The 21,583-nt window shown below is 42.3% G+C and overlaps 2 protein-coding genes across 2 annotated transcripts; one reads left to right on the top strand and one right to left on the bottom strand.

Moving 5' to 3' along the window:
• Window positions 1-2,898: 2,898 nt before the first annotated feature.
• On the top strand, window positions 2,899-4,131 carry LOC311509571 (aldehyde oxidase 1-like; the record flags this gene model as incomplete). Its single annotated transcript, XM_084574804.1, has 3 exons — window positions 2,899-3,679; window positions 3,788-3,853; window positions 3,943-4,131. Exons 1-3 carry the CDS (start codon window positions 3,491-3,493, stop codon window positions 4,129-4,131), a joined length of 444 nt encoding a protein of 147 aa, XP_084430930.1. The 5' UTR covers window positions 2,899-3,490.
• Window positions 4,132-4,516: 385 nt separating this feature from the next.
• Window positions 4,517-13,271, bottom strand: LOC311509142 (aldehyde oxidase 1-like). The gene is made up of 33 exons (XM_084574210.1): window positions 13,226-13,271; window positions 13,043-13,139; window positions 12,330-12,438; window positions 12,121-12,247; window positions 11,948-12,009; window positions 11,796-11,873; window positions 11,636-11,716; window positions 11,407-11,551; window positions 11,242-11,334; window positions 11,013-11,164; window positions 10,736-10,829; window positions 10,548-10,657; window positions 10,292-10,476; window positions 9,877-10,195; window positions 9,623-9,792; window positions 9,424-9,550; window positions 8,947-9,069; window positions 8,767-8,863; window positions 8,558-8,682; window positions 8,334-8,467; window positions 7,773-7,860; window positions 7,608-7,694; window positions 7,338-7,529; window positions 7,038-7,265; window positions 6,865-6,960; window positions 6,627-6,755; window positions 6,470-6,544; window positions 6,350-6,402; window positions 6,156-6,270; window positions 6,008-6,073; window positions 5,347-5,535; window positions 5,088-5,255; window positions 4,517-4,871 (listed from the first exon to the last, which is right to left on the bottom strand). The coding sequence occupies exons 1-33, from the start codon at window positions 13,251-13,253 to the stop codon at window positions 4,821-4,823; spliced, it is 3,993 nt and encodes a 1,330-aa protein (XP_084430336.1). The 5' UTR covers window positions 13,254-13,271; the 3' UTR covers window positions 4,517-4,820.
• Between the last annotated feature and the right edge of the window lie 8,312 nt (window positions 13,272-21,583).

Raw genomic sequence — 21,583 nt, 5'->3', positions numbered from 1 at the left:
CAGCAAAAAATAAATAAATAAAATAATTTTACTTGTACTCTATATCTTACGACGGAGTATTAGGGCCACATTAAGGAAGAAAAAAAATCACAAACCTCGAGAATAACGTCGTAACTTATGAGAATAAAGTCATAATTTATGAGACTAAAGTCATATATTACGAGAATAAAGTCGTTATTTATGAGAATAAAGTCGTTATTTATGAGAATAAAGTCATATATTACGAGAATAAAGTCGTTATTTATGAGAATAAAGTCGTTATTTATGAGAATAAAGTCATATATTACGAGAATAAAGTCGTTATTTATGAGAATAAAGTCGTTATTTATGAGAATAAAGTCATATATTACGAGAATAAAGTCGTTATTTATCCGCCGTGCTCGCCGGAGCTCGACTCCCTCTGGATCCAGAATCTTAATTATCAGTCGGATTGTTTCTTGAGACACCATGAAACCCCTCTGAATGGCCCGCTGATGCATCCACCGATAACCCTGCAGTTGACCAGTTCCATCCATTTCCCCCTCCACAAAAGCAGCGACTTCCTCCAAGTCCGTCTGGTTCTTTCTCGGGAAAAGATGCATTTTCTTGCATATTCTTTTTAAAGTCCTAATACTTATAATGATGTGATGCTGATGTGCCAAAAGATTAAGTATCTCCTTGTTTGTGAAACCTATCCTAAAGTACAACTCCACAAAATCCTCCACGGCCCTCATTTTACCAACTGTCTTCCTCTAAAACAACAGGTTAGAATATTATGACTTTATTCTCATAAATAACGACTTTATTCTCGTAATATATGACTTTATTCTCACAAATAACGACTTTATTCTCATAAATAACGACTTTATTCTCGTAATATATGACTTTATTCTCACAAATAACGACTTTATTCTCATAAATAATGACTTTATTCTCGTAATATATGACTTTATTCTCATAAATAACGACTTTATTCTCATAAATAACGACTTTATTCTCGTAATAAATGACTTTATTCTCGTAATATATGACTTTATTCTCATAAATAACGACTTTATTCTCATAATATATGACTTTATTCTCATAATATATGACTTTATTCTCATAATATATGACTTTATTCTCATAAATAACGACTTTATTCTCATAAATAACGACTTTATTCTCATAATATATGACTTTATTCTCATAAATAACGACTTTATTCTCATAAATAACGACTTTATTCTCGTAATATGACTTTATTCTCATAAATAACGACTTTATTCTCGTAATATATGACTTTATTCTCATAAATAACGACTTTATTCTCATAAATAACGACTTTATTCTCGTAATATGACTTTATTCTCATAAATAACGACTTTATTCTCGTAATATATGACTTTATTCTCATAAATAACGACTTTATCCTCATAAATAACGACTTTATTCTCGTAAATTATGACTTTATTCTCGAAGTTTCTGATTTTTTTTTCCCTTAATGTGGCCCTAATACGCCGTCGTATTAATAAAGACAAAAATTGGACAAATGATGGACAAATGTATGGATTTTGCTGACTTGTGTTAACTGGACGAGAGGTGTAAAGTGGTACTAGCTTCAAATCTCTCCTTTTTATCAATAATATATATATTTATTTGAAAATAATCTAGATACTTTAAAGGGGACAAAAACACCTTGATATAGTCTCTACACTAAGGTTATTACAATATTATTATGTAATTACTGACATATATCACGCTCTACAAATAAAAGCATACTAATTTCACTGCACACACATTTTATTGTAGTATTGTTCTACCTTGTTTTGGATAAAATTAGGTTTTTGATGATTTTTAATGAATAAAAAAAGTGTTTTTGCAACACAGGGTTGAGTTTGTTTAACTTGCACCTTCAGCTCACTCTTTAAATCATCAGATAAATAAATCAGAGGTGCAGCAGTGACCTGCAGTGGCGCTGCCAGGAGACCAATGGATTCAAACATGTGACGTGAAGTGATGCAGATCAGCTCTTAAAAGATGCGACGGCACAAAAGCCGAGGCTTCACACGGACCTGCTCGTCGGCCGGAGACCACTTCATCTTCTCAGCATGTCTGTGCCAAGTGAGCTGGTTGTCTTCGTCAATGGGAGGAAGGTAAGCACTTTGAAATTTGGTCATTTTGATGGTTAAGAAATGTACTTGGAAAGTCATTCTTGTAAAAGAAGATGAGATACGAGCAGTTTCTGGATACATACAACTATAAATGTGATAAAAATGAGAATATTAAGAGTCAGAAAACAAGTCAATATGAAAAGTTAATTATTAAACAGTGACAGTAGGAGAAAAAATCACAATAAAAACTTAATTTGATGCATTTTTTTTATATGTTTTTCAGACTGAAGATGACGTTTAATATAGAATCTTTCAGGGTAAACGACAAAGATGAAAATATTTCTGTAATATATTTAAAAGGAAGATGAGGCTAGAGACAGGGAACTATATCAAGGTTAATATTTAATCTAATTATTGGGGTTAGCAGTGTATGTGCTGCTGGATTAAAGTGTTGATTATAAATGACCATAAAGAGGACACATGAAGCTCATGACAGTCACACACAAACATCCTGACAGAGGTTATTTCTAAGCGTGAAGTCACCTGATGAAAACATGATTTGAAACGGTTCAGTTTTTACTTCCTTCCTTTAAGGTTGTCGAGGAGAACGCAGATCCAGAGGAGGTGCTGCTCAGTTTTCTGAGGAGGAAAGGTTTGTCTTCTTCTAATCTCTGACTTGATAAATCTAGCAGTGACTTTAATTTCCTGACCTCTTCCTGTCACCAGTCGGTCAGACGGGTGCTAAGAACGGCTGTGGAGGTGGAGGATGTGGAGCCTGCACCGTCATGGTGTCCAGATGCGACCGCACCCAGGAGAGAGTCGTGCATCCTTTTTCTAAACCGTAGTTTCATAGTTTATATTAACTCCTGAGGTTTTTTTTTTATTTCCGTGACCTTTGACCTGTGCAGACAACACGCCGTCAACGCCTGCCTGCAGCCGGTCGTCGCCCTGCACCGAGCTGCCGTGGTGACGGTCGAAGGCGTCGGCAGCACCAGGACTAAACTCCACCCGGTCCAGGTAACGAGACGCTCAGGATTAGAAACGATTCGAGAAGATATCCTGGAGGGTAAACCACTTTAAAAATTCACCTAGAATAAAAGTAGAAGCTGCTCCTTCCTCGTGTGTGAACATTGTGATCGGTGGCTGCAGATCAGATCTACATGGGCGGTCAGGAACATTTCTACTTGGAGACTCAGGGAGTGATTGCTGTTCCCAAAGGAGAGGACGAAGAGATGGATTTGTTTGTAGGCACTCAGCACGCCGCCTTCACTCAGGTCAGATTAAAAAACTTACTACAGCAACGGAGGATGTACTCTGGACGAATCGGCATTCGTAAGAGATTTGCCGTTATTGCAGCTAACAAATAACTCCACGTATTTGTAAAGATCCAAACATTTCCGAGCTGTGTTTTGCAGGTCATGGACAAAGCCGTCCTCCACATGGACAACGGCTACAAGATCCCAAACCTGCGAGGTCGGGGCGTGGTGTGCAAAACCTACCTGCCCTCCTACACCGCCTTCCGGGGCTTCGGCGGGCCTCAGGGGCTCACGGTGATGGAAAGCGTCCTGCACGAGGTCGCCGTTCGCTGCGGCCTGCCTCCTGAAAAGGTCAGAGTTCACCGGGGTGAACTCTAGTTTTGTTCGCTTACACAAAAATTACACATCAAACAGCTGCTTCCTCCTTAAAAGAAACTGAACCGTGTCTCTCTGCTGCAGAACATACGCACTGACATTGTGATGGACGTTGGTAGAAGCATCAATCCAGCTTTGGACATTGGACAGGTGCAAGAAAAACACCGTCTTTTTGACAATTAAAGTGTTTTTTGAGGTTATACCGACCACAGCTCTACGACGATGTTGGTGTCTTGCAGGTGGAGGGAGGTTTCGTTCAAGGCGTCGGCCTCTACACCATCGAGGAGCTGCAGTTTTCTCCAGACGGGGTCCTCATGACCAGAGGTCCGTCCCAGTACAAGACCCCAGCGCTGTGCGACGTCCCGGCTCAGCTCAACGTCCGTCTGCTCGCCAACTCTGAAAAACCCCCACGCCATCTACTCATCTAAGGTAGCAGAGGATGCTAGGATGCATCTTGATCTTGCAAAGTGTTTTTATATATTAGACTGACTGTCTCGTTGTTGTTCCAGGGTATAGGCGAGCCTCCGGTCTTCTTTGGCGCCACTATTTTCTTCGCCATCAAAGCGGCCGTTGCTGCAGCGCGCCAAGAGAGAGGACTGGGGGACACGTTCAGTCTGAGCTCCCCTTCCACAGCAGAGAAGATCCGCATGGCCTGTCAGGACCAGTTTACCAAAATGGTGCCAAACGTGACACATTTCTAACATATCGTTGTTTTTCTAAGACAGTAAAATGAAACAATTTATCACAGTGCATTAATTTTAATCAAGATAAAGTATTCATTACACAGTTTGAGACACAGCACGCTCTCCTTACTTGCATCTCCTAACCTCCTCCTCTCAAACACCTCTCTAACTTCACTTCCTGTTGCTCCTACAGGCCTCATCTCCGACGGGGAAGAGCGCCGTCCCGTGGTGCATCGACGTGTGATCAGCCCTCAAGAAGACAAATCAGATTTTTGTGATTTACTGGTTTTAGTCACACAGAAAGAAATAAAACTGTAAAATCCTTTCACGTTTCACATGGTTGAGAATAAACGATGATTTCTTTGTGATACATTTCTGCAGCATTAGTGGAATAACTGTTAATTATGGTTAGTTGAGTCAGTTTTCATTCAGGTTCAGATGTTTAAGGCCCACGGTTTGAATGATCCTGGTTCACTCGCTGGGATCTGGAAAATCAAACAAAAAACATCAATAAATGTCTGCTGCAAAGAGTTTACGATAAGAAACAAATGTAAAAATCTAATTTATGTGTTTATTTAATTAGTTACTGCCTTGAAAAGCTTCTAAAACGTTGGATTTAGGGCTAATTTCTTCTTTCTGAAGATTCAGAAACTGAAACAATGAAGATCTTTTTAAAAGAAGCACTCAGGGTGGACAGTGACCTTCTGAGTGAACGGGGAGGTGCAGGCCAGACAGGCTCGCTCTGGTGTCGCCGGGCTGTCCAGACGAAACGTGCCGACTAAACCGGACTCTGAGCGAGCGGCGGCGGCGGCGTCTTTGATGGCGAGGAACACCGAGGTGCCCAAGGCCAGAACAGGTTCCCCGATACCCTGCAGAGACAAATGAGCGACAGGAACTCATCAAGTCACCGTTACGAACTCACAGACAAAAAAATGAAAGAGAAATGAATGAGATGACGACCTTTGAGGAGTAGATGGCGTGGGGGTTGTCAGAGTCCGGCAGCAGGTAGACGTTGAATCGAAGCGGCACGTCGCACATCGCTGGGATCTTATACTGGGACGGTCCTCGAGTGTACAGGAGCCCAGAGGGAGAAAACTTCAACTCCTCCAGAGTGAAGAGGCCCAAACCCTGCATGAACGCTCCTTCAATCTGAGAGGAGGAAGTTAAAGAATCATTTCAGTTCTGCATGTAGACAGTCTCCTGTTCTACCAGAGGACGTGGTGTCTGCTGGATCCAGATCTGCTGTCTGAAGAGCTCCACTGTCCTGCAGGAAGAGCTCATATCCGTCCACAGAGATCCTGCTCACTGGATTGTTTTTGTCCTTAATCATTCTCTACAGCAGGGGCGTCAAACTCATTTTAGTTCAGCCCAATTTGACCTCGGGGGGGCCGTTTAGTTCTGGGTCTCAGTGTCTTGTTATGTCCAAAACTTTTAGTAAAACTGTTTGACAAATGAGGAATTGCAGTTCATGTCCTCAATGTAAATTTTGCACAGATTGGAACCTGTGTCGGGCTGGTTTTGGCCCCTGGGCCGTATGTTTGACACCCCTGGTCTAGAGACAATCTGAGGTGAGCAGAAGTTTCAGGAATAACCTTTAAAGTTTAAACTCTTAAACTTTCACCTGGCCGATGTCCACGCACGGGTTCACACTTCTGCCGATGTCGACCATCAGGTCCGTCCTCACCGTCTGCAAGAAGAAGCAGATAAACACAAGTTCAAATTCTGAAAACGTTGACACTGAGTTGAGATTGATGTTCAACCAGTCTGACCCTGTAGTCTCCAGTGAGGCCGTCCAGCTCCACCTCACTGCAACAAACTCCAAATGTGAAGTAGGCGTAAGGCTGACCCTCCAACTTGTCCCAGTCCATGTACATGTCTGGACCTCTGAGGACACCCAGGAAGACACTGATTACTTCATTTGGATTCAATAACGATTCAAACAGGATGAAGGTTTGTGTCGTACCGGTGGAATCCAGTAGCTGATAAACTGATCTTCTCAAGGAAAGCGTCGCTGACCTGCATTCAAATCAAAGTCAAACACTTCAAACTCCAATCACAGCTTTCCTCTCTTATCAGTTCATACCCAGTCCTCCCATGATCCTTTGGGGTTCTTCTTCCTGATCGGCTCCAGTCGTTGGTACAGAGTCTGACAGGCGTTCTGATGGAGAGGAAGATGACGGTTATTAGTTTTAATAAAGACATTAAATAGAGAGAGAAGAGCTCCAGGAAGTGGGCGTCACCTTGACCGCCATGCCGTTGGCGTCGGTGCCGAAGGAAGCGGCAGACGGGCAAGTGTTGGGAACGGAGCTGGTGCTGGTTTCACTGATGTAGATCTTTGAGGACGGGATGTGAAGCTCCCGACTCGCAACCTGACACAGAAATAAAAAAATCATTTTCTATATATATTTTTTTACAAATTATTTTGTCAGTCATTGTGTATTTATTCTTTTCGGTCCAGAACCTCTTGCGTGAGCGTACCTGTTGCATTTTCGTGTGGATTCCCTGACCCAGCTCTGTCCCACCATGAGAGACCAGAACAGACCCGTCTTTATAGATGTGGACCAGAGCTGCAGCCTTTCACACACAAACAGAAAAAGTTTTGTTTTCTGTCTTTTTAAAGAGACAAAGAGACCAAATGAAGCCCCACAGACCTGGTTCAAGAAGCCTTCTGAGAAAGCGATGCCGTATTTGATAGGAACGATGGACATCCCCCTCTTCTTCCAGCGGTTCTGCTTGTTAAACTGGTCGATGGCTTGGCGGCGGGCGCTGTAGTCGCTCTTCATCTTACATTCCTCCCAGCAGCGCAGCAGGTTCTCAGGGCTGAACTCAAACTTGTAGTGAGTGATTGACGGCCCGCGGTACATGTTGACCTCCCGAATCTGAACAATCAACGACAACGTTAGACACAGTTTTACAGGATCAAGAAAACATAAAGAGGGATGAGGTGCTACCTCGTGTGCAGGACGTCCCAGCGCCATGGCCACATCGTTGACCATGTTCTCCACAACTAAGAGGGTCTGGGGGACGCCGAAGCCCCTGAAAGCAGTGTTGGAGGGCAGGTTGGTCCTGCAGGCGGCGGCATGTCCTCGCAGGTTGGGGATGTTGTAAGCGTTGTCCATGTGAAGCGCAATCTTCTCAGCGACCTGCAACAAGATTAAAAATTAAAACTTAAAGAACTCCTCTACAATTCTTGAAGCTCTGCAAGAATCTCCTTCACCCACCAGAACAGATTCATCCGCAGTGTTGCCAGCGCTGATATAGAACTGGATATCTGCAGCCACGATCCTTCCATCCTTCATGAAACCAGCCTGAAAAAAAGCAGATGTTGATTTTATTTAAATCCCAGGACAGATTTAAAGACTTCCCCCGAGCTGACTCTGCTGTACCTTGTATTTTGCCAGGAGAGGATGTCGGGCTCCGGTGATCAACATGTCCTCGCCTCGCTCCAGTACGCAGCGAACAGCACGACCGGTCCTTAAAACAGTTACAGGACACTTCTTCACACCTGGTATTAAAATGTGTCTCCACATTCGTCACCATCCAGCACTTAAGATCTCAGTGTGTCTGTCTGTAAACAAACACTAACTGTCTCCAGTGGATTAATGTCCCTGTACAGCTGTTTTGTTTTAGAAACGCGATGACTTAGGGAGATGATACATATTTTGGAACAAGTTGTAAAGTCTCTCTCTCCGGTCTTGTTTAAATATATTTCTTATTTAGTTACCAGTTACTTTAAAAGCTCTCATTACTAATGAACAGACATCACTTGTGGTGCTTTTGTCTTTTCAGGTGATGATTTATTTAGTCCCAGTTGAGGAGGTGGTCTTCAATGTGATCCAGGACAGACCACCTCCACATAATGGTCTGAGATCAGATCAGAGTTCACACCTGGATTTAAAGATGGTTCCTGGTCATGTTAATGTGAGGTGTGATCAGCTGTGACTCACTTCCATGCAGCCACAGAGGTGATACAGGCCAAGATGGAGGTTTTCGTGACCTTCCCTCCGAAAGCTCCTCCAACCCTTTTGACGTGAGCGGTGACTCTGTTGGACGGGATGTTCAACGTCTCTGCAACTGCATCCTGCAAACAGGAATTTAACCAATATCCACCCTTCTGAGCTAGTAAAGCTTTTGCAGCTCTTGTGACATCAAAATATAAATATCAGTGTACCTGCATTAAAGTCGGCCACTGAGTGGAGATGTAGATGTTGAACTCTGTCTCCTCGCCAACAGGAACGACCAGCATGCTCTGAGTCTCCATGTAGAAATGCTCCTGGCCTCCCATTCGAATCTCTCCTGAGGAGAACAATAGAATCTGGTTCAGTTTTTATTTGTTCTATGTAAAAATAAAAAAAATAAAAATTAAAAGAAATCTTTTACCTTCATGAACCTGGTCAACGTTTTTAAAAGCTTCGGTCACATTTCCTCTCTCAATCGTTCTCTGAGGCAAGAAAAACGACGACTTCTCCACAGCTTCCTGTCGCAGTGAGGAAGAGGAAGGAGCATGATGAAGGAGTGTTGGGGGACGGTAACGAAGAAGAAGAAAAAAAAGAGATAGACCTCGATGGTGAAAATGGGGTCCGGCAAATCTTCGTAGCTGATCTTCACAGCGGCCGCTCCACGTTTGGCGTGCGCCTTCGTATCAGCGACCACCGCACACAACATCTGACCAACGCATGACACCTGCAACCGAGACAGATCAGTCAGTCAGAGAGGCTGAGAACAAATGGAGGAGATTTAAGATGGTCTATTGGGACAATGTTTAGTGGACAGATGAGACTAAAGTAGAATAGTTTGATTTAAATGAGAGGCGTGATGTTTGGAGATGAAACAACACTGCATTCCAGCACCAGAACCTCATCCTCCATGAAATATGGCGGTGGTAATGTCCTGGTTTGGGCCTGTTTTGCTTCATCTGGACCTGAACGGCTTGTGATCATTGATGGACCAAAGAATTCAGAATTTTACCAGTGAACTATTAAAGAGAATGTCAGGACATCTGTCCATGGGGTAGTTAAGAGGAAGTATTCTCTCTACCTCGGCCTCAGCGAGGAGCTCCTCGTCGTAGCCACACATTGTGCGTACTTTCTTCCCAGGAATATCTCTGGCTGTGATGACGTCGACCACACCAGGAACCTGCAGGGCGGCTGTTACATCCAGCTCTCTGTCGGACAAAAGAAGCGTCAGACGTTCTGATCAGAGGGCGCCGCTGCACAATAAGAAACCTTCTCCTTACGTGATCTTAGCGTGTGCTCGAGAGCTGGTGACCAGAACCATGAAGAGCTCCCCGTCTGTTCTAGGGATGTCATCACAGTACACGGCTTCGCCTGTGGCGTGGCTGATGGCCGAGCGATGCATCATGGGACGCCCCACCGGGTCCTGCTCGCTCTGGTCCTTTGGCACCGGCTGAAGAAGAGGAGGAAGCAGTCAGGTTTACAAGAACGAAACATTAACAAGTAGTATAAGAAGTTCTTTGAGTGGTTTTCTCACGTGGAACTCCTGCAGGCTGGGCTGGATCTCTTTAGGTAAAGGCAGCATCTTCTCTGGAAGCTCGTCTCTGATCACGTTCTGAAAAGACAACGTCTCTGGTAAAAAAAGAAATAGGTAAACAATGTAAAGAGTGTTCCAGTGAGCTATGTTCTTTACCATTTCTTTGAGCTTATGCAGAACCTCCAGGTTGAATTTGAAGAGCAGGCTGAGAGTAAGAGAACGACGAAACTCAACCTTCCCTCCAGGAGCAGAGGGAGGGAGGGTCAACTCGTCCAAAAGAACGTCATAGGCCCGGCTGAGGGTCTCGTCATCCCACGGCCTGATGGAAACAAAGAACAGTATCGACTGAATCTGGTTTCTGAAGAAGAAGAAGACTGGTGTAGGGGAACATGAGGCAAGAAAACATGTCTCTGACCTTGAGATGATGGCTGTGCAGGTTTTGGGGGCACTAACGGTGGTTGGACCAACTCCTCCGAAGTAAAGACTGACGTCCTGAACCACTCTGGACCCCTCTGAGAACAACACCCTCATCCCGGTGGTCACGGTGGCGAAGGAGGCCTCCTTCCTTGGAGCCTGACGGAGAGCTCGAACAAACTCCCCCTGCAGAGAGTGAGATACACGCTCACATCCAGTCAACGAGGGATAAGGTCGTCTGAAAGCTTTTTAAATACCTTTCTGGTAAACGGGATGAAAACAGAGACAACAATCTCCTCCGGCCTCAGGACGGTTTTCCCAAAGCCAACAAAGAAGTCCTGATTGATGGGAACCTGTCGTCTTCCTCCTGGTGGATTCAGACAGAACTCGTTTCTTGAATCTTTCTCTTTGGTTTCTAAAACTAATCAAAGAGGCAGCGACTCACCGCTGGAAATGACGCTGACTTTGCAGCTTCCTGCAGCCAAGACAGGGTTCAGGTCTGAGTTGGGATACGCGCTAACGATGTTGCCTCCAAGAGACTTAAGTAAAAATGGAAAAAAATTAAAATAAACACAGATTTAAACTCCGCAGAACGTCAGATTAAAGGAAGGAGAAACTCAGATTGTTTCAGGTCCTATTTCATTCAGCTCAGGCACTTCAAGTCTTTAACTAGAGTAAATGTGACTCTGTTAAAATAATAAATGTGAATGAATTCTCCTTACAGCAACATTACGGATCTGCTGGCTTCCCAGGTTTCCCAGCTGCTGGACCAGGGCTCTGAACAGCTCCGTCTTCTCCTCCGGGAACTGAGGAACCAGTTTTTCCAAGAGAGAGTGAAACTCAGACAAAGTGCAGCCTGCTCCCACCCAGACTCCTGCAGAGAACAACAAACCTCAACTTAAAGATAAACCCCAGAAATCAGTCTAACTGTACAGGTAGAGGTGTACCCACCCTCAGGTGTCTGAGAAACCTCAAACAGCTCCACCACTCTGGTTGGAGATACGATCAGTGGATGCAGCACGCCTTTGAATTTTATGTCTGGACCTAAAACACAAAGAATATGCGTAACTCTGGCTTCTTTCCCTGCATCATATCAGCTCAGGATTTCCTGCTGACCTATGTTGGTGTTTCCCATCACCAGAGGAGCCTCGGGGTGTCTCGTCTTGAGCTGGACCAGCTCCTCCAACGAGGCAGGGGACACCCAGCGCATCCTCTCCCCGTGAAAGGTGAGAGTTTGTGGGTTTGCCGTCTCTGCCATCAGCTGTGGGGGAAGAAACTCAGTTTTTATAAATATATATTTTACTTTTAAAAGAACAAAAACCGATCAACTTCAGGCGTTAGCTACAATCAGTTCTGGAGGGAAGATGAGCTCCTGAGTCGGGTCCAATGGCAGAAACTCCTCTTTTCCAAACAGTCGTGGCTTTTCCTGCAGACGAAGAAAAAGAAAAATGATAAAGATGATAAATCAAAGCAGGGCAGCAGGAACGATGTTGAAAGAAACTCACCTGCTCGGACTCATCAGTTTTTTCGTCTCCGTTGAGGCAACAGTTTCCGTCTCCATTGGCTTGGCAGCAGTTGGCTTCCTGTTGGATGTCAAAATTAAATGTTCAGCCTTTCTGCAGGCCTCCCATCAAACCTGTAAATGTTCAATGTGTACCTGACAGAAGGTCCTGTAGCCGTCCACGATGGGGCGGTATCCAGTACAGCGGCACAGATTACCTGAGAGAGCAGCACACAGTCAGGACAGGGCTGGAATTTAGGGAGTACCTCCATGTTTATGGTTTTACTCATAAAAGACGAAAAAAATGAGAGAAATCAAAAGCTACGAACCGGCCAGAGCTTGAGTGATGTCCTCCATGGTCGGCTGAGGCTTGTTCCTCAGCAGAGCGTACATGGACATCACCATCCCTGGAGTGCAGAAGCCACACTGAGATCCATGAGCCTTCGCTATTCGCTCCTGGAAGAACAGCAGCCGATTAGCTGATCGTGTATTTTGTAGCATGTGATATAATGACGAGCGAGAGCGTCCCAGCACTGACCTGTACCGGGTGGATTCTGGTCTTGGTGCTCCCGATCCCCTCCACGGTGGTGACGGCCGCTCCGTGGAGCTGACAGAGCGGCAGGAGGCAGGCGTTGGCCGAGTAATGGCTGAAGGTAGAGTCAAGGTAAACTGAGCTGGATGTAGTTTTGATGCAGACCTGATCCCCCTGCAGCTGTAATGTGTCTGAATGGGAAGCATCAAATCTGGCACATATGGTGCAGATGCATATCCTGTAAATAATAAAGCCGTTCAGACTTTTGTTTAAAATTGGATATTTATAAGTCTGCTATGGGACGGTAAGTGTTTTGAGTGTTCTGGTATGAAATACTGACAAACATCTGGATTTTTTAACAATGGAAACTGGTGGACAATTAAATAGTTTTAACTGTTTATCGTCCAAAAAAATGAACAGCTGAAGAAATAACCATCTGTTTTTCAAACAGTTTTATTTCCTCTCTGTTTTTGGATCTGAATGTGAGTCTGTGTTTGTGTCAGTGAAGCAAAAGTTGAACTGGTTTGGTGCCAGCGAGGGGAATAACCAGCGACATCTGAACCGCGTTGGCAGATAACCAGCTGAACATTGAACTCTTGTTCTCTACAATCTAATTTTGTTAATAAAATGGCAAACGTTTGGTATTTTGGAATTTGTGGAACAGGAACTGACTGTGGAGGGAGAGTTGGTGCAGATCTGGGTCATCAGATAAAGGATACATGATGGTTTTGGTTGCTGGTTGGTAGCGGGACACCATAACCGTGCACGCCCCGCAGCCTCCACCGCCGCAGCCATACTTGGTTCCAGTTAACCTCACTGCAGCAACGGTTAAGGACACAAGTGATGCAGAGCAAGTAATACAAATTCATCAAACTTGTTTAACTGTGTGATGTGAAGGATACACTTCTGCCTGAGGAAGGGAAGCAGCATCGTTTCAGGGTCTGCATGTTCCTCTGTTACCTGTTTGGACAGAAAGCAGCAGGATTATTATTCCACTAATAATCAGAATAAAACTGCCTCATGTAACCACCTCAGTCACAACACACTGACCCAAACTGATCCCCTAATAACCAAGTAAACTCTTGATCTGCTGATCTTTATTTAGTGTCTATATCCCATCATATGTCAGTTAGGATCACAACTTTAGCTGTGTCAGAACAATAGTCATAAAGATTTATTTTGGCTTTTATTGGTTTTAAATCGTTTAACTTGGGTTAAACGTTTCAGGTAGCCTTCAACAAACTTCTTAAGCGTGCACTTTTTCAGTTCTGCCCACAAATATCCTGCTATTCGTGCTTCACAATTGACATAGTGTGTAATTTATTACTTTTGCATGAATGCACGATACAATGCACTATAGTCCCTGAATCTGCAGTCGATGGTGATGAGCTCAAAGTTTAAACTCTACATGCATAAATCCAAGTACGTTTATGGCCTTAAAATGATATATTACCTGGAATATTCTTCCCTGAAATCTGTGAACTTACACCTTCAAAACTGCATGTGATATTTTTAATTACACAATAAGAATTAATTTATTGGTTACAAAGTGCACTTAAAGTAGGAAAGTGAACTTTGCCCAACTCACTGCTAGGTTAGATATTATTACAAACTGTTCACGTAGAATTAAGATTTTAAAACAAAGGCAAACTACTCGTTATTCTGTGATTAATCAGATTGTGCGACATGTTTAGGGAGTTTTAGTTGCGCTTTTATTCTGTTAACCAGTTGACCCACTTCCGTCTCAGCGTCTGACCGTTGACCTGTTGTTATTTTATATTTATTAAACTAGACACAGCTTTTACGAGTTAGCCTTTAAAGTAGCTGAATTTTTATCCAACAAATCTGCTGTTAAAAAAACAACAACAAACAAAACATTAAAATATAAATGTCAATAACGTGAGGAGGAAATGAAACTTGAAAACTGACGACCGTTAGCTTCATAAAACGTTGCCGTTAACAACTAAAACAAGCTAAACTTAAGACAAAGTGACAGTTTAAGGATTAAAAGGCTAAATTCACCTTTTTCCCGTTCACAAAGAAGCACAAAGCGTTTCTTTCCGGTCCTGCAGACATCTTGCAAGTGCAACTGGACAGTCCTTGACTGTCTCTGTGGGGACAGTGGAGTCTACTACACTTCCGCCCAGGTACACTTTCACAATAAAACACCAGTCTTTTTTCTTCTTCTTTTTCTCTTCAAATCAAATTAAGGTTCATACAAACCCCACAAAGAATGACCCACATTTAATTTTAGCAATTAAAAGAAAAGTTTCATAAAAATGCACAAGAGATAAACAGTTGTACAGGTGTATTTTAGTAGTATACCTTTGCTTGCTGCTTGACTTCCTGTCTTGCATGGCTGCCTGACTCTGACTTGATCCATTTACTTGTGCAGTCACGGTCCTGTATAAATTAAACTTTATAGCCAACATTATAAAGAGGTAGAGATAAAAACATAACTTATATCATCTTACAACAGTCTCTTTATTTAGTTGTATAAGCATACAGCAAGTTAGAAGATGTACTAAGGGTCGGCTGTGACCTTTGTCCCTGGCTTAAATATTTGCTTTTGTGGTGTTACTGATAATGATTTAAAGATGCAAGGAAATGTGATTGGTTTTCAGTGAAGGCAGGTAAGGACAGACCCTGCAGCAAAAACAATATCAGGCAAAAAGTCACAAGAGGGAGTTAAAGGATGGGGCGACACGGCAGCTGTTCTGGAAGGTGCAACAAAATAATCTGGTCTTAACGTGTTCAGGAGATCATTCTGGAGCTTCCTTGTGTTTATCTGAAGAATAATTTGGTCCAATCTCCACTCATTTTTGCACAAAAACACTAAACTTTCACTCTCAGCTCCCCTGCCACAACAGAGAAGATCCGTATAGTTTATCAACATAGTGCCAAATGTGACAAATATCATATTCTTGTTTTTCTTTGACAGTAAATTGAATATTTTAAGGTTTGAGAGATATAAAGCAAACTGGGTCCGCTTAGCAGTTCAATTTTCTAAACACAAACGGACATTTGGAAAAACAGAAAAATGGATTCAAATATCCAATTTTTCATTTTTTTCCGCTTTGACAAATTAAAAAATTGGATCTTTAAACTGCTTTTCCAATTTTCTGTTTTTATTCAGAGGAACAGAAATTTAGAAATTTGTAACGGACCTCAAATATCCAATTTTTCATTTTTTTCCGCTTTGACAAATTAAAAAATTGGATTTTTAAACTGCTTTTCCAATTTTCTGTTTTTATTCAGAGGAACAGAAATTTAGAAATTTGCAAAATTGCGTCTGGGCTCCAATTACTCAATTATTATTCTCTATCTCCCTCAGTAAACCCTTCCTCGTCTTGCATAATCAAGCCTGTGTATGTTACGATCCATGCAAAACTTGTACAATGACGAGATGCTTGCCCCCCTGTACACCCACGATAACTAGCCAGTAGCCAACCAATTCTCACAACCGGCGCAACGTCATAGAACTACGTGGAACGAGGGAGAGAATATCATTGCAGTATTGAATAATTGGAGCCCAGACGCAATTTTGCAAATTCCTAAATTTCTGTTCCTCTGAATAAAAACAGAAAATTGGAAAAACAGTTTAAAAATCAATTTTTTTTTTTTAATTTGTCAAGGTGGAAAAAAAATGAAAAATTGGATATTTGAATCCATTTTTCTGTTTTTCCAAATGTCCGTTTGTGTTTAGAAAATTGAACTGATAAGCGTTACACGGACCTCAAATATCCAATTTTTCATTTTTTTCCGCTTTGACAAATTAAAAAATTGGATTTTTAAACTGCTTTTCCAATTTTCTGTTTTTATTCAGAGGAACAGAAATTTAGAAATTTGCAAAATTGCGTCTGGGCTCCAATTACTCAATTATTATTCTCTCCCTCTCCCGCCTCGCTAGCTACGCCCCGCCCCCACGCCAGCACAGCAGCAGCCAGACAGTTATTAGCTACAAAAATGGACGACGTGTTAGAAATTGACTTCATAGAACCAAAAACATTCAGCATTCACCGACAGGTGAAACGGTTATCAATATCCAGCACAGACTTAACTAGAGATCGCCTAGTGTCTATATTTAAAGTAAGTAAGCTTGGTGCTTTTAACTTAATAGCTAAATATTATTTTAGCTATTATTTTAGCCCCGAGGTCGTATATACAGGTCGTCAACTCGTCGAGGCTCAGAGGACCCCGAGTTCAGTTTCCAAGATGGCTACCACGAGCATCACACGTAGTAAACATTGTGGTTTTCGACTATTTTAAGCACTTTTGTCTTTGTTGTAACCAAATGTAGAAGTCGTACACATAGCAGTGTATACGGTTACCTAATAGGCATGGCGCTACAGCTAAATACCGCTTAATAAGTTATTTTGTAGCTTGTGCAGTTTAAATTGGCTGGAGACGCTCCATGTTGCTATGACAACAGTGCCGAGTCTTGAGCAGAAAGCGGAGCAGTAGGCTATCGTTAACGTTAATCAGAACGGAATATTCAGATATCAAACTGTGAAATATGTTTGTGTAATATGTAGTGAACATGTGAAATCCGCCGTGGTTGCACTGTAAACGAGATAAACACTATAAACATCTTTTCTCCGACCTGTCGTGTTGTGTACAAAACAGAACGCAAAAACCCGCCGTAACAAACACGGATGTGACGTCACTCTCGAGTTGCAAGTCGCGCTTACAAGACATGGCCCGTTCTATTTGTCTTGTAAGCGATAACACCGTAATTAAAATGTTTTCCGGGGTGTAGCCTGCATATGTGGCGTTTGTAACTACATACAAGGCTAGATATTTTGTGGATTGTGCTACAAAACTATCGACCTCCATAGCAGTGCTATGAGGCTGATGAGCTGATGGCAATTAGCAATAGAGTAGCTGCTATTGCAGTGATCCTCACTATTTTTTTCACAAGAGCCACATTGGCAGTGCAAAATCAAAAGGAGAGCCACTTTTACGACAACATAGGCCTACTAAGTCACCTTTGCAAATGTGATAGATAGATAGATAGATACTTTATTGATCCCCAAGGGGAAATTCAAGAAATCCCACAAAAAAAGAAATAACTTTCTTCATGTCGTATTTGTAGCTTGTTTACCGTTAAGGCTTAATAACTTCCTTTCACCTTCATTATTTGGGTGAAGGGAGAAGTATAATTCAGATTTTTGCGTTTATAGTGCAGTTATGAAGCACATTTGAAAAAATGTATTGGCTGTGTTACCACATACAGTGGGTCCCATTTAGAAGTGGCCACTTCATTCGCCCTTAATTTTACCTTGAAATGCCATTTTAAAGTGTGACCCCTTAATCTACATTTAAGGTGTCAGGTAAGGGGCTCCCTTTATTTGCGGTGATTAAGGGGTAATTAAGGACACTGTAAGTATATCTTAATTTTATCGAATTAAATAAATCGAAAAATTAAGGGGTAAATTCAGTAGGTTTTTCTCCTTAATCGACCTTAATCTATGCACATTTCTACTTAAAAACTACTTAATTATAGAAGGGTTTTAAGGTAAAAAATAAGGCATTTATAAGGGGTGAAATGAAGGTGTTTTGTTTCGTAGTGAAACATGTCTGTATATCTCACCAGGTGGAACCAGATGGACTTTATCTAGAAGACGACATCACGCACGACACATTTTTTCCGAGAGTCAACGGATCCTTCCAGACAGACTTGATGAGAAACCAAGGATCGTTTGAAGTTTGTGGTTCAGCCACAGACTTTGGTGTGCCAGCCCAGCTGCCCTTTGGTGTGCCAGCCCAGCTGCCCTACAATCAAGTAGGCCAACATTTGCTTCAAAGGTACCCCACTTCACCCAACCCCAATCCAATCCAATCCAACAGACCTCTGAAGTTCACCTACAAAAAAGCTGCCATCTTTGAGATCCGGTATCTGGTGATTTTTCCTATGGGAAAATAACATGAGGATTTGGAATTATCGCACCTGTTAAACTCTCGCACTTGCTAACTAACTTAATGGCAAGTTGCATCGCAAGTTAGCTCTGGGGTAGCAAAAATCAAAGTGTGCCGTCTTCACGTACCGGAGATCACAGTATCCACTCGAAGGCAGAGGACAAAAGTGTGTTTGGGGAAACGTCTGCATATTCGTTTTTGTCGTTTAACAGGTGTGATAATTCCAAATTCCCATGTTATTTTCCCATAGGAAAAATCTCAAGATACCGGATCTCCTTATATGGGCAAAAATGGTAGCTTTTTTGTAGAAGAACTTCAGAGGTCTATGGAAGTCCTATGGAGGCGCGTTCTTTATGTCCTAGTAATTCAACAAAGCGTTAACACAGGCTTCTCCATTTTATTTTAGTCATAGGCCCCGACCACCACCAGCATCCAGCTCATCTGTGGCCTTTCACAACCCGCAAAAAAAAAACAGGGCTATAAGAAAGCAGGTGTTTGTGTGCGACATCGATGACCATGGAAAAATGTGCCCATATAGTATGTGTTCTTTTTATATCAATTACACCCACCTAATTGATGCTGAACGTTCTTAGATTGATACTAAATATTGATTTATGTGTCTGCAGCTTCTGTACATGTGAGCATCTCGGATGGTGGAGGGGTAGACCATGTTGCCACCACTGTCCAGGAATACCTTAATTCGGGGGATCTTTTCACTATTTGCGACAGCAAAGGCATAACCATTACGGATTCAGCTGAAACAAGAGGTAAATGTTATCTGCTGAAAAATTATATCAAAGCGCAGTGTAATGGATTACTATACAAACCATAACGCATGAAATGCTTAATAAACTAAGTACATGTTGAACAGATATGTCTTTATACCCCTCTTGAAAAACCCCAAACTATCACTGGAAGAGAGCACTGAGCAACTCATTCCACCAACAAGGAACCACTGAGGTTTCACAAGACTTAACTGTGCTTTCCATTTCTCTCTGTCTGTTATCGTCAGCCTTGGACTTTTGGAAAACCCCCAGCAGGAAGGTCTATGCCGTGAAAAGCACGGATCAAACCAAGCTGCACAAACAGGGTGCACCGTCTAAAAAAAGAAGGTGTGTATTGTTACCAGATACTCTCTAATGAGGAGACACAGCACTTAAAGAATCCTCCATAGAAACGCATGGGGTTAGTTTGTAATGCCAATATGGCAGTAGTCCCTACACATATCCTGCCCCTACCTGTATGCCTCCCCATTAACTTGAATAGGAAAATAGCTGCCCAATATCTGCCCAGCGTGTGTTGTAAGATGGCCGCAGAGTGGGATGATTTGCCTAAAAGGACTTTGGTGTTACCCTCTGGATGTTATATTGTTTTGGAAGCAGTTGTCAGCATTTTTAAAAGCTCATCACATCTTTTTTTTGGGGGGGGGGGTCTGTTTACAGAAGCGAACAAGCTGAGGATTACGACTCTACACTGGAAAACCTGGAAAACCTGACTGAGATCAAAAATGCAACTGCAGCCATGCGAGATGATGTGGTGGAGAAATTTGACAGTATTATTGTTGATGTTAGTCAAATGAAGGGTAGTCTTAATCAGGCTGTTGTGAAACTGCAGGCATTAGACACAATGAACCAAACAATGAGTGCATTATCTGAGAGTGTTCAGGTTGTTTCAACTCTGCGAGTGTCTGTGACCTGCAGAATGTGCATGCAGATCCCTGATACTATCTTGCTGGTGACAGCTTGCTGTGGCCAGTTGGCAGGGTGTGGAGAATGTGTGCAGAGATACCTCAATGACAATGACGTGTGTCTTTATTGTAAGGCCATCTCCTTCTCTACCAAACTTGTTCAATTTAGGGGCCTGACTGAAGTCCTTTCCAAACTAGTTTAATGTTGGCACCCTCTGGCATCCCTGGTTAGATTCTCACAATGAAAACATAGGGGAAAAGATTTCAGTTGTGTTCAGTTGTTGTGTTCAGACAAATACCTATTTTAGCCAGGTTTTACCAGGGGTACAAATAAATGTAGAGGGCACTGTACATGTTTAAAGACTCACTTTTGTAATACTGCATTCAGTGAAGTTGTTGCCATGTTGTAATGAAGGCACATCAATGCCACATTAGTGTTTTAGCACAGTAATAGTACTTTGCATTGAGAATTGTTCACTTGAAACATTGTTTCAACCAGTGATTCAAAATCACAACAGTAACAATAGATTAAGTAAACAGTTTTCACGTTCTGACTTTATTTTTGAAATGTGCAGTTTGTGTGTTTGAAATTTCAAAAAATGAAGACAAAAAAAGTCTTGACAAAATAAAAACAAATGTTACAGCAGTGCTTCCGTAGATTTTGTCAGTCTGGGAAATGGATTTAACATGGCTACTTGGTTGCCTGTATAGACTTGATGTCATCTCTTCACAAAAGTCTAAAGCTAGTATCTACATAGGTCATAACAGCCTCTTTGAACAGGTCTGCACGTAACTGCACAGCAAAATATATCTTCAAAGTTATATCTGTTTGAGAACAGTGCTTCCCTTTGCGCTTGCAGTTCAGGTTGTCCTTCAAGAGGATCAGTTCCATATGCTGTTGGATGTGTAAGGCATCCTCCATACATTGTATACTCTGCAGCCACAACCTCCGCAGGTGGGAGAAGACCTTCGGGGACGGAAGTTGTTGCCTTGTGAACTTGGAATAACACATCATTCCATGCAGACACAAACTTCTGTATACCAATTCTGCAACAGCTCTGTGCAAATTCGGAGATGCAGAATTTAGCACATGGATCATCCATGTCAATCAGGTCTTCATTTGCCATCTCTGTTAAGAGTGATTTTATGGGATAATTAACTCTAGAATTAACTTCTACCCACTTGCGCTCTGCTGTGTGATTTTACTTTGACTGGCTCTGTATATATATGGTGGTCTGGTAGTGTTTCTTCTGTGTGCCTGCAGATTGTTCTGCTGATACAAACAGAGGTAAAATTCTCTGCCGTAGTCCACTCTAAGTTGGTCAAACAACCCATGCCTGAGACATAAGTCACGGTATACCTCATCATATATTATCAAATTGTTTTTTATGGGCATCACTGAATAACCCATTATCTTACTGAAACCATCAGTTGCAAGCACCTCTGTGACCCCAAAGTCTATCAGTTTTTCATTTTGGTCCATATGCAGTTTATGACCTGCATACTCCGCATAGTACACATGAGGGTTTATCTGCCTCGCTGTGCCTTCTCTCCTCATTTCAGTATACAGCAGAGTCATCTGTGCAAGTGCATGTCTGACACTTCTCTCACCTAACCGGAACCCTGCCGCTCTCAGTAAACCGGTCGTCATCCT

Source organism: Chelon labrosus, assembly GCF_963514085.1.
Source record: "Chelon labrosus genome assembly, chromosome: 24".
In the NCBI taxonomy this organism is placed as follows: Eukaryota; Metazoa; Chordata; class Actinopteri; order Mugiliformes; family Mugilidae; genus Chelon; species Chelon labrosus.
The sequence above is the reverse complement of the archived record's forward strand: the minus strand, read 5'-3'. Positions and strand labels throughout refer to the sequence as shown.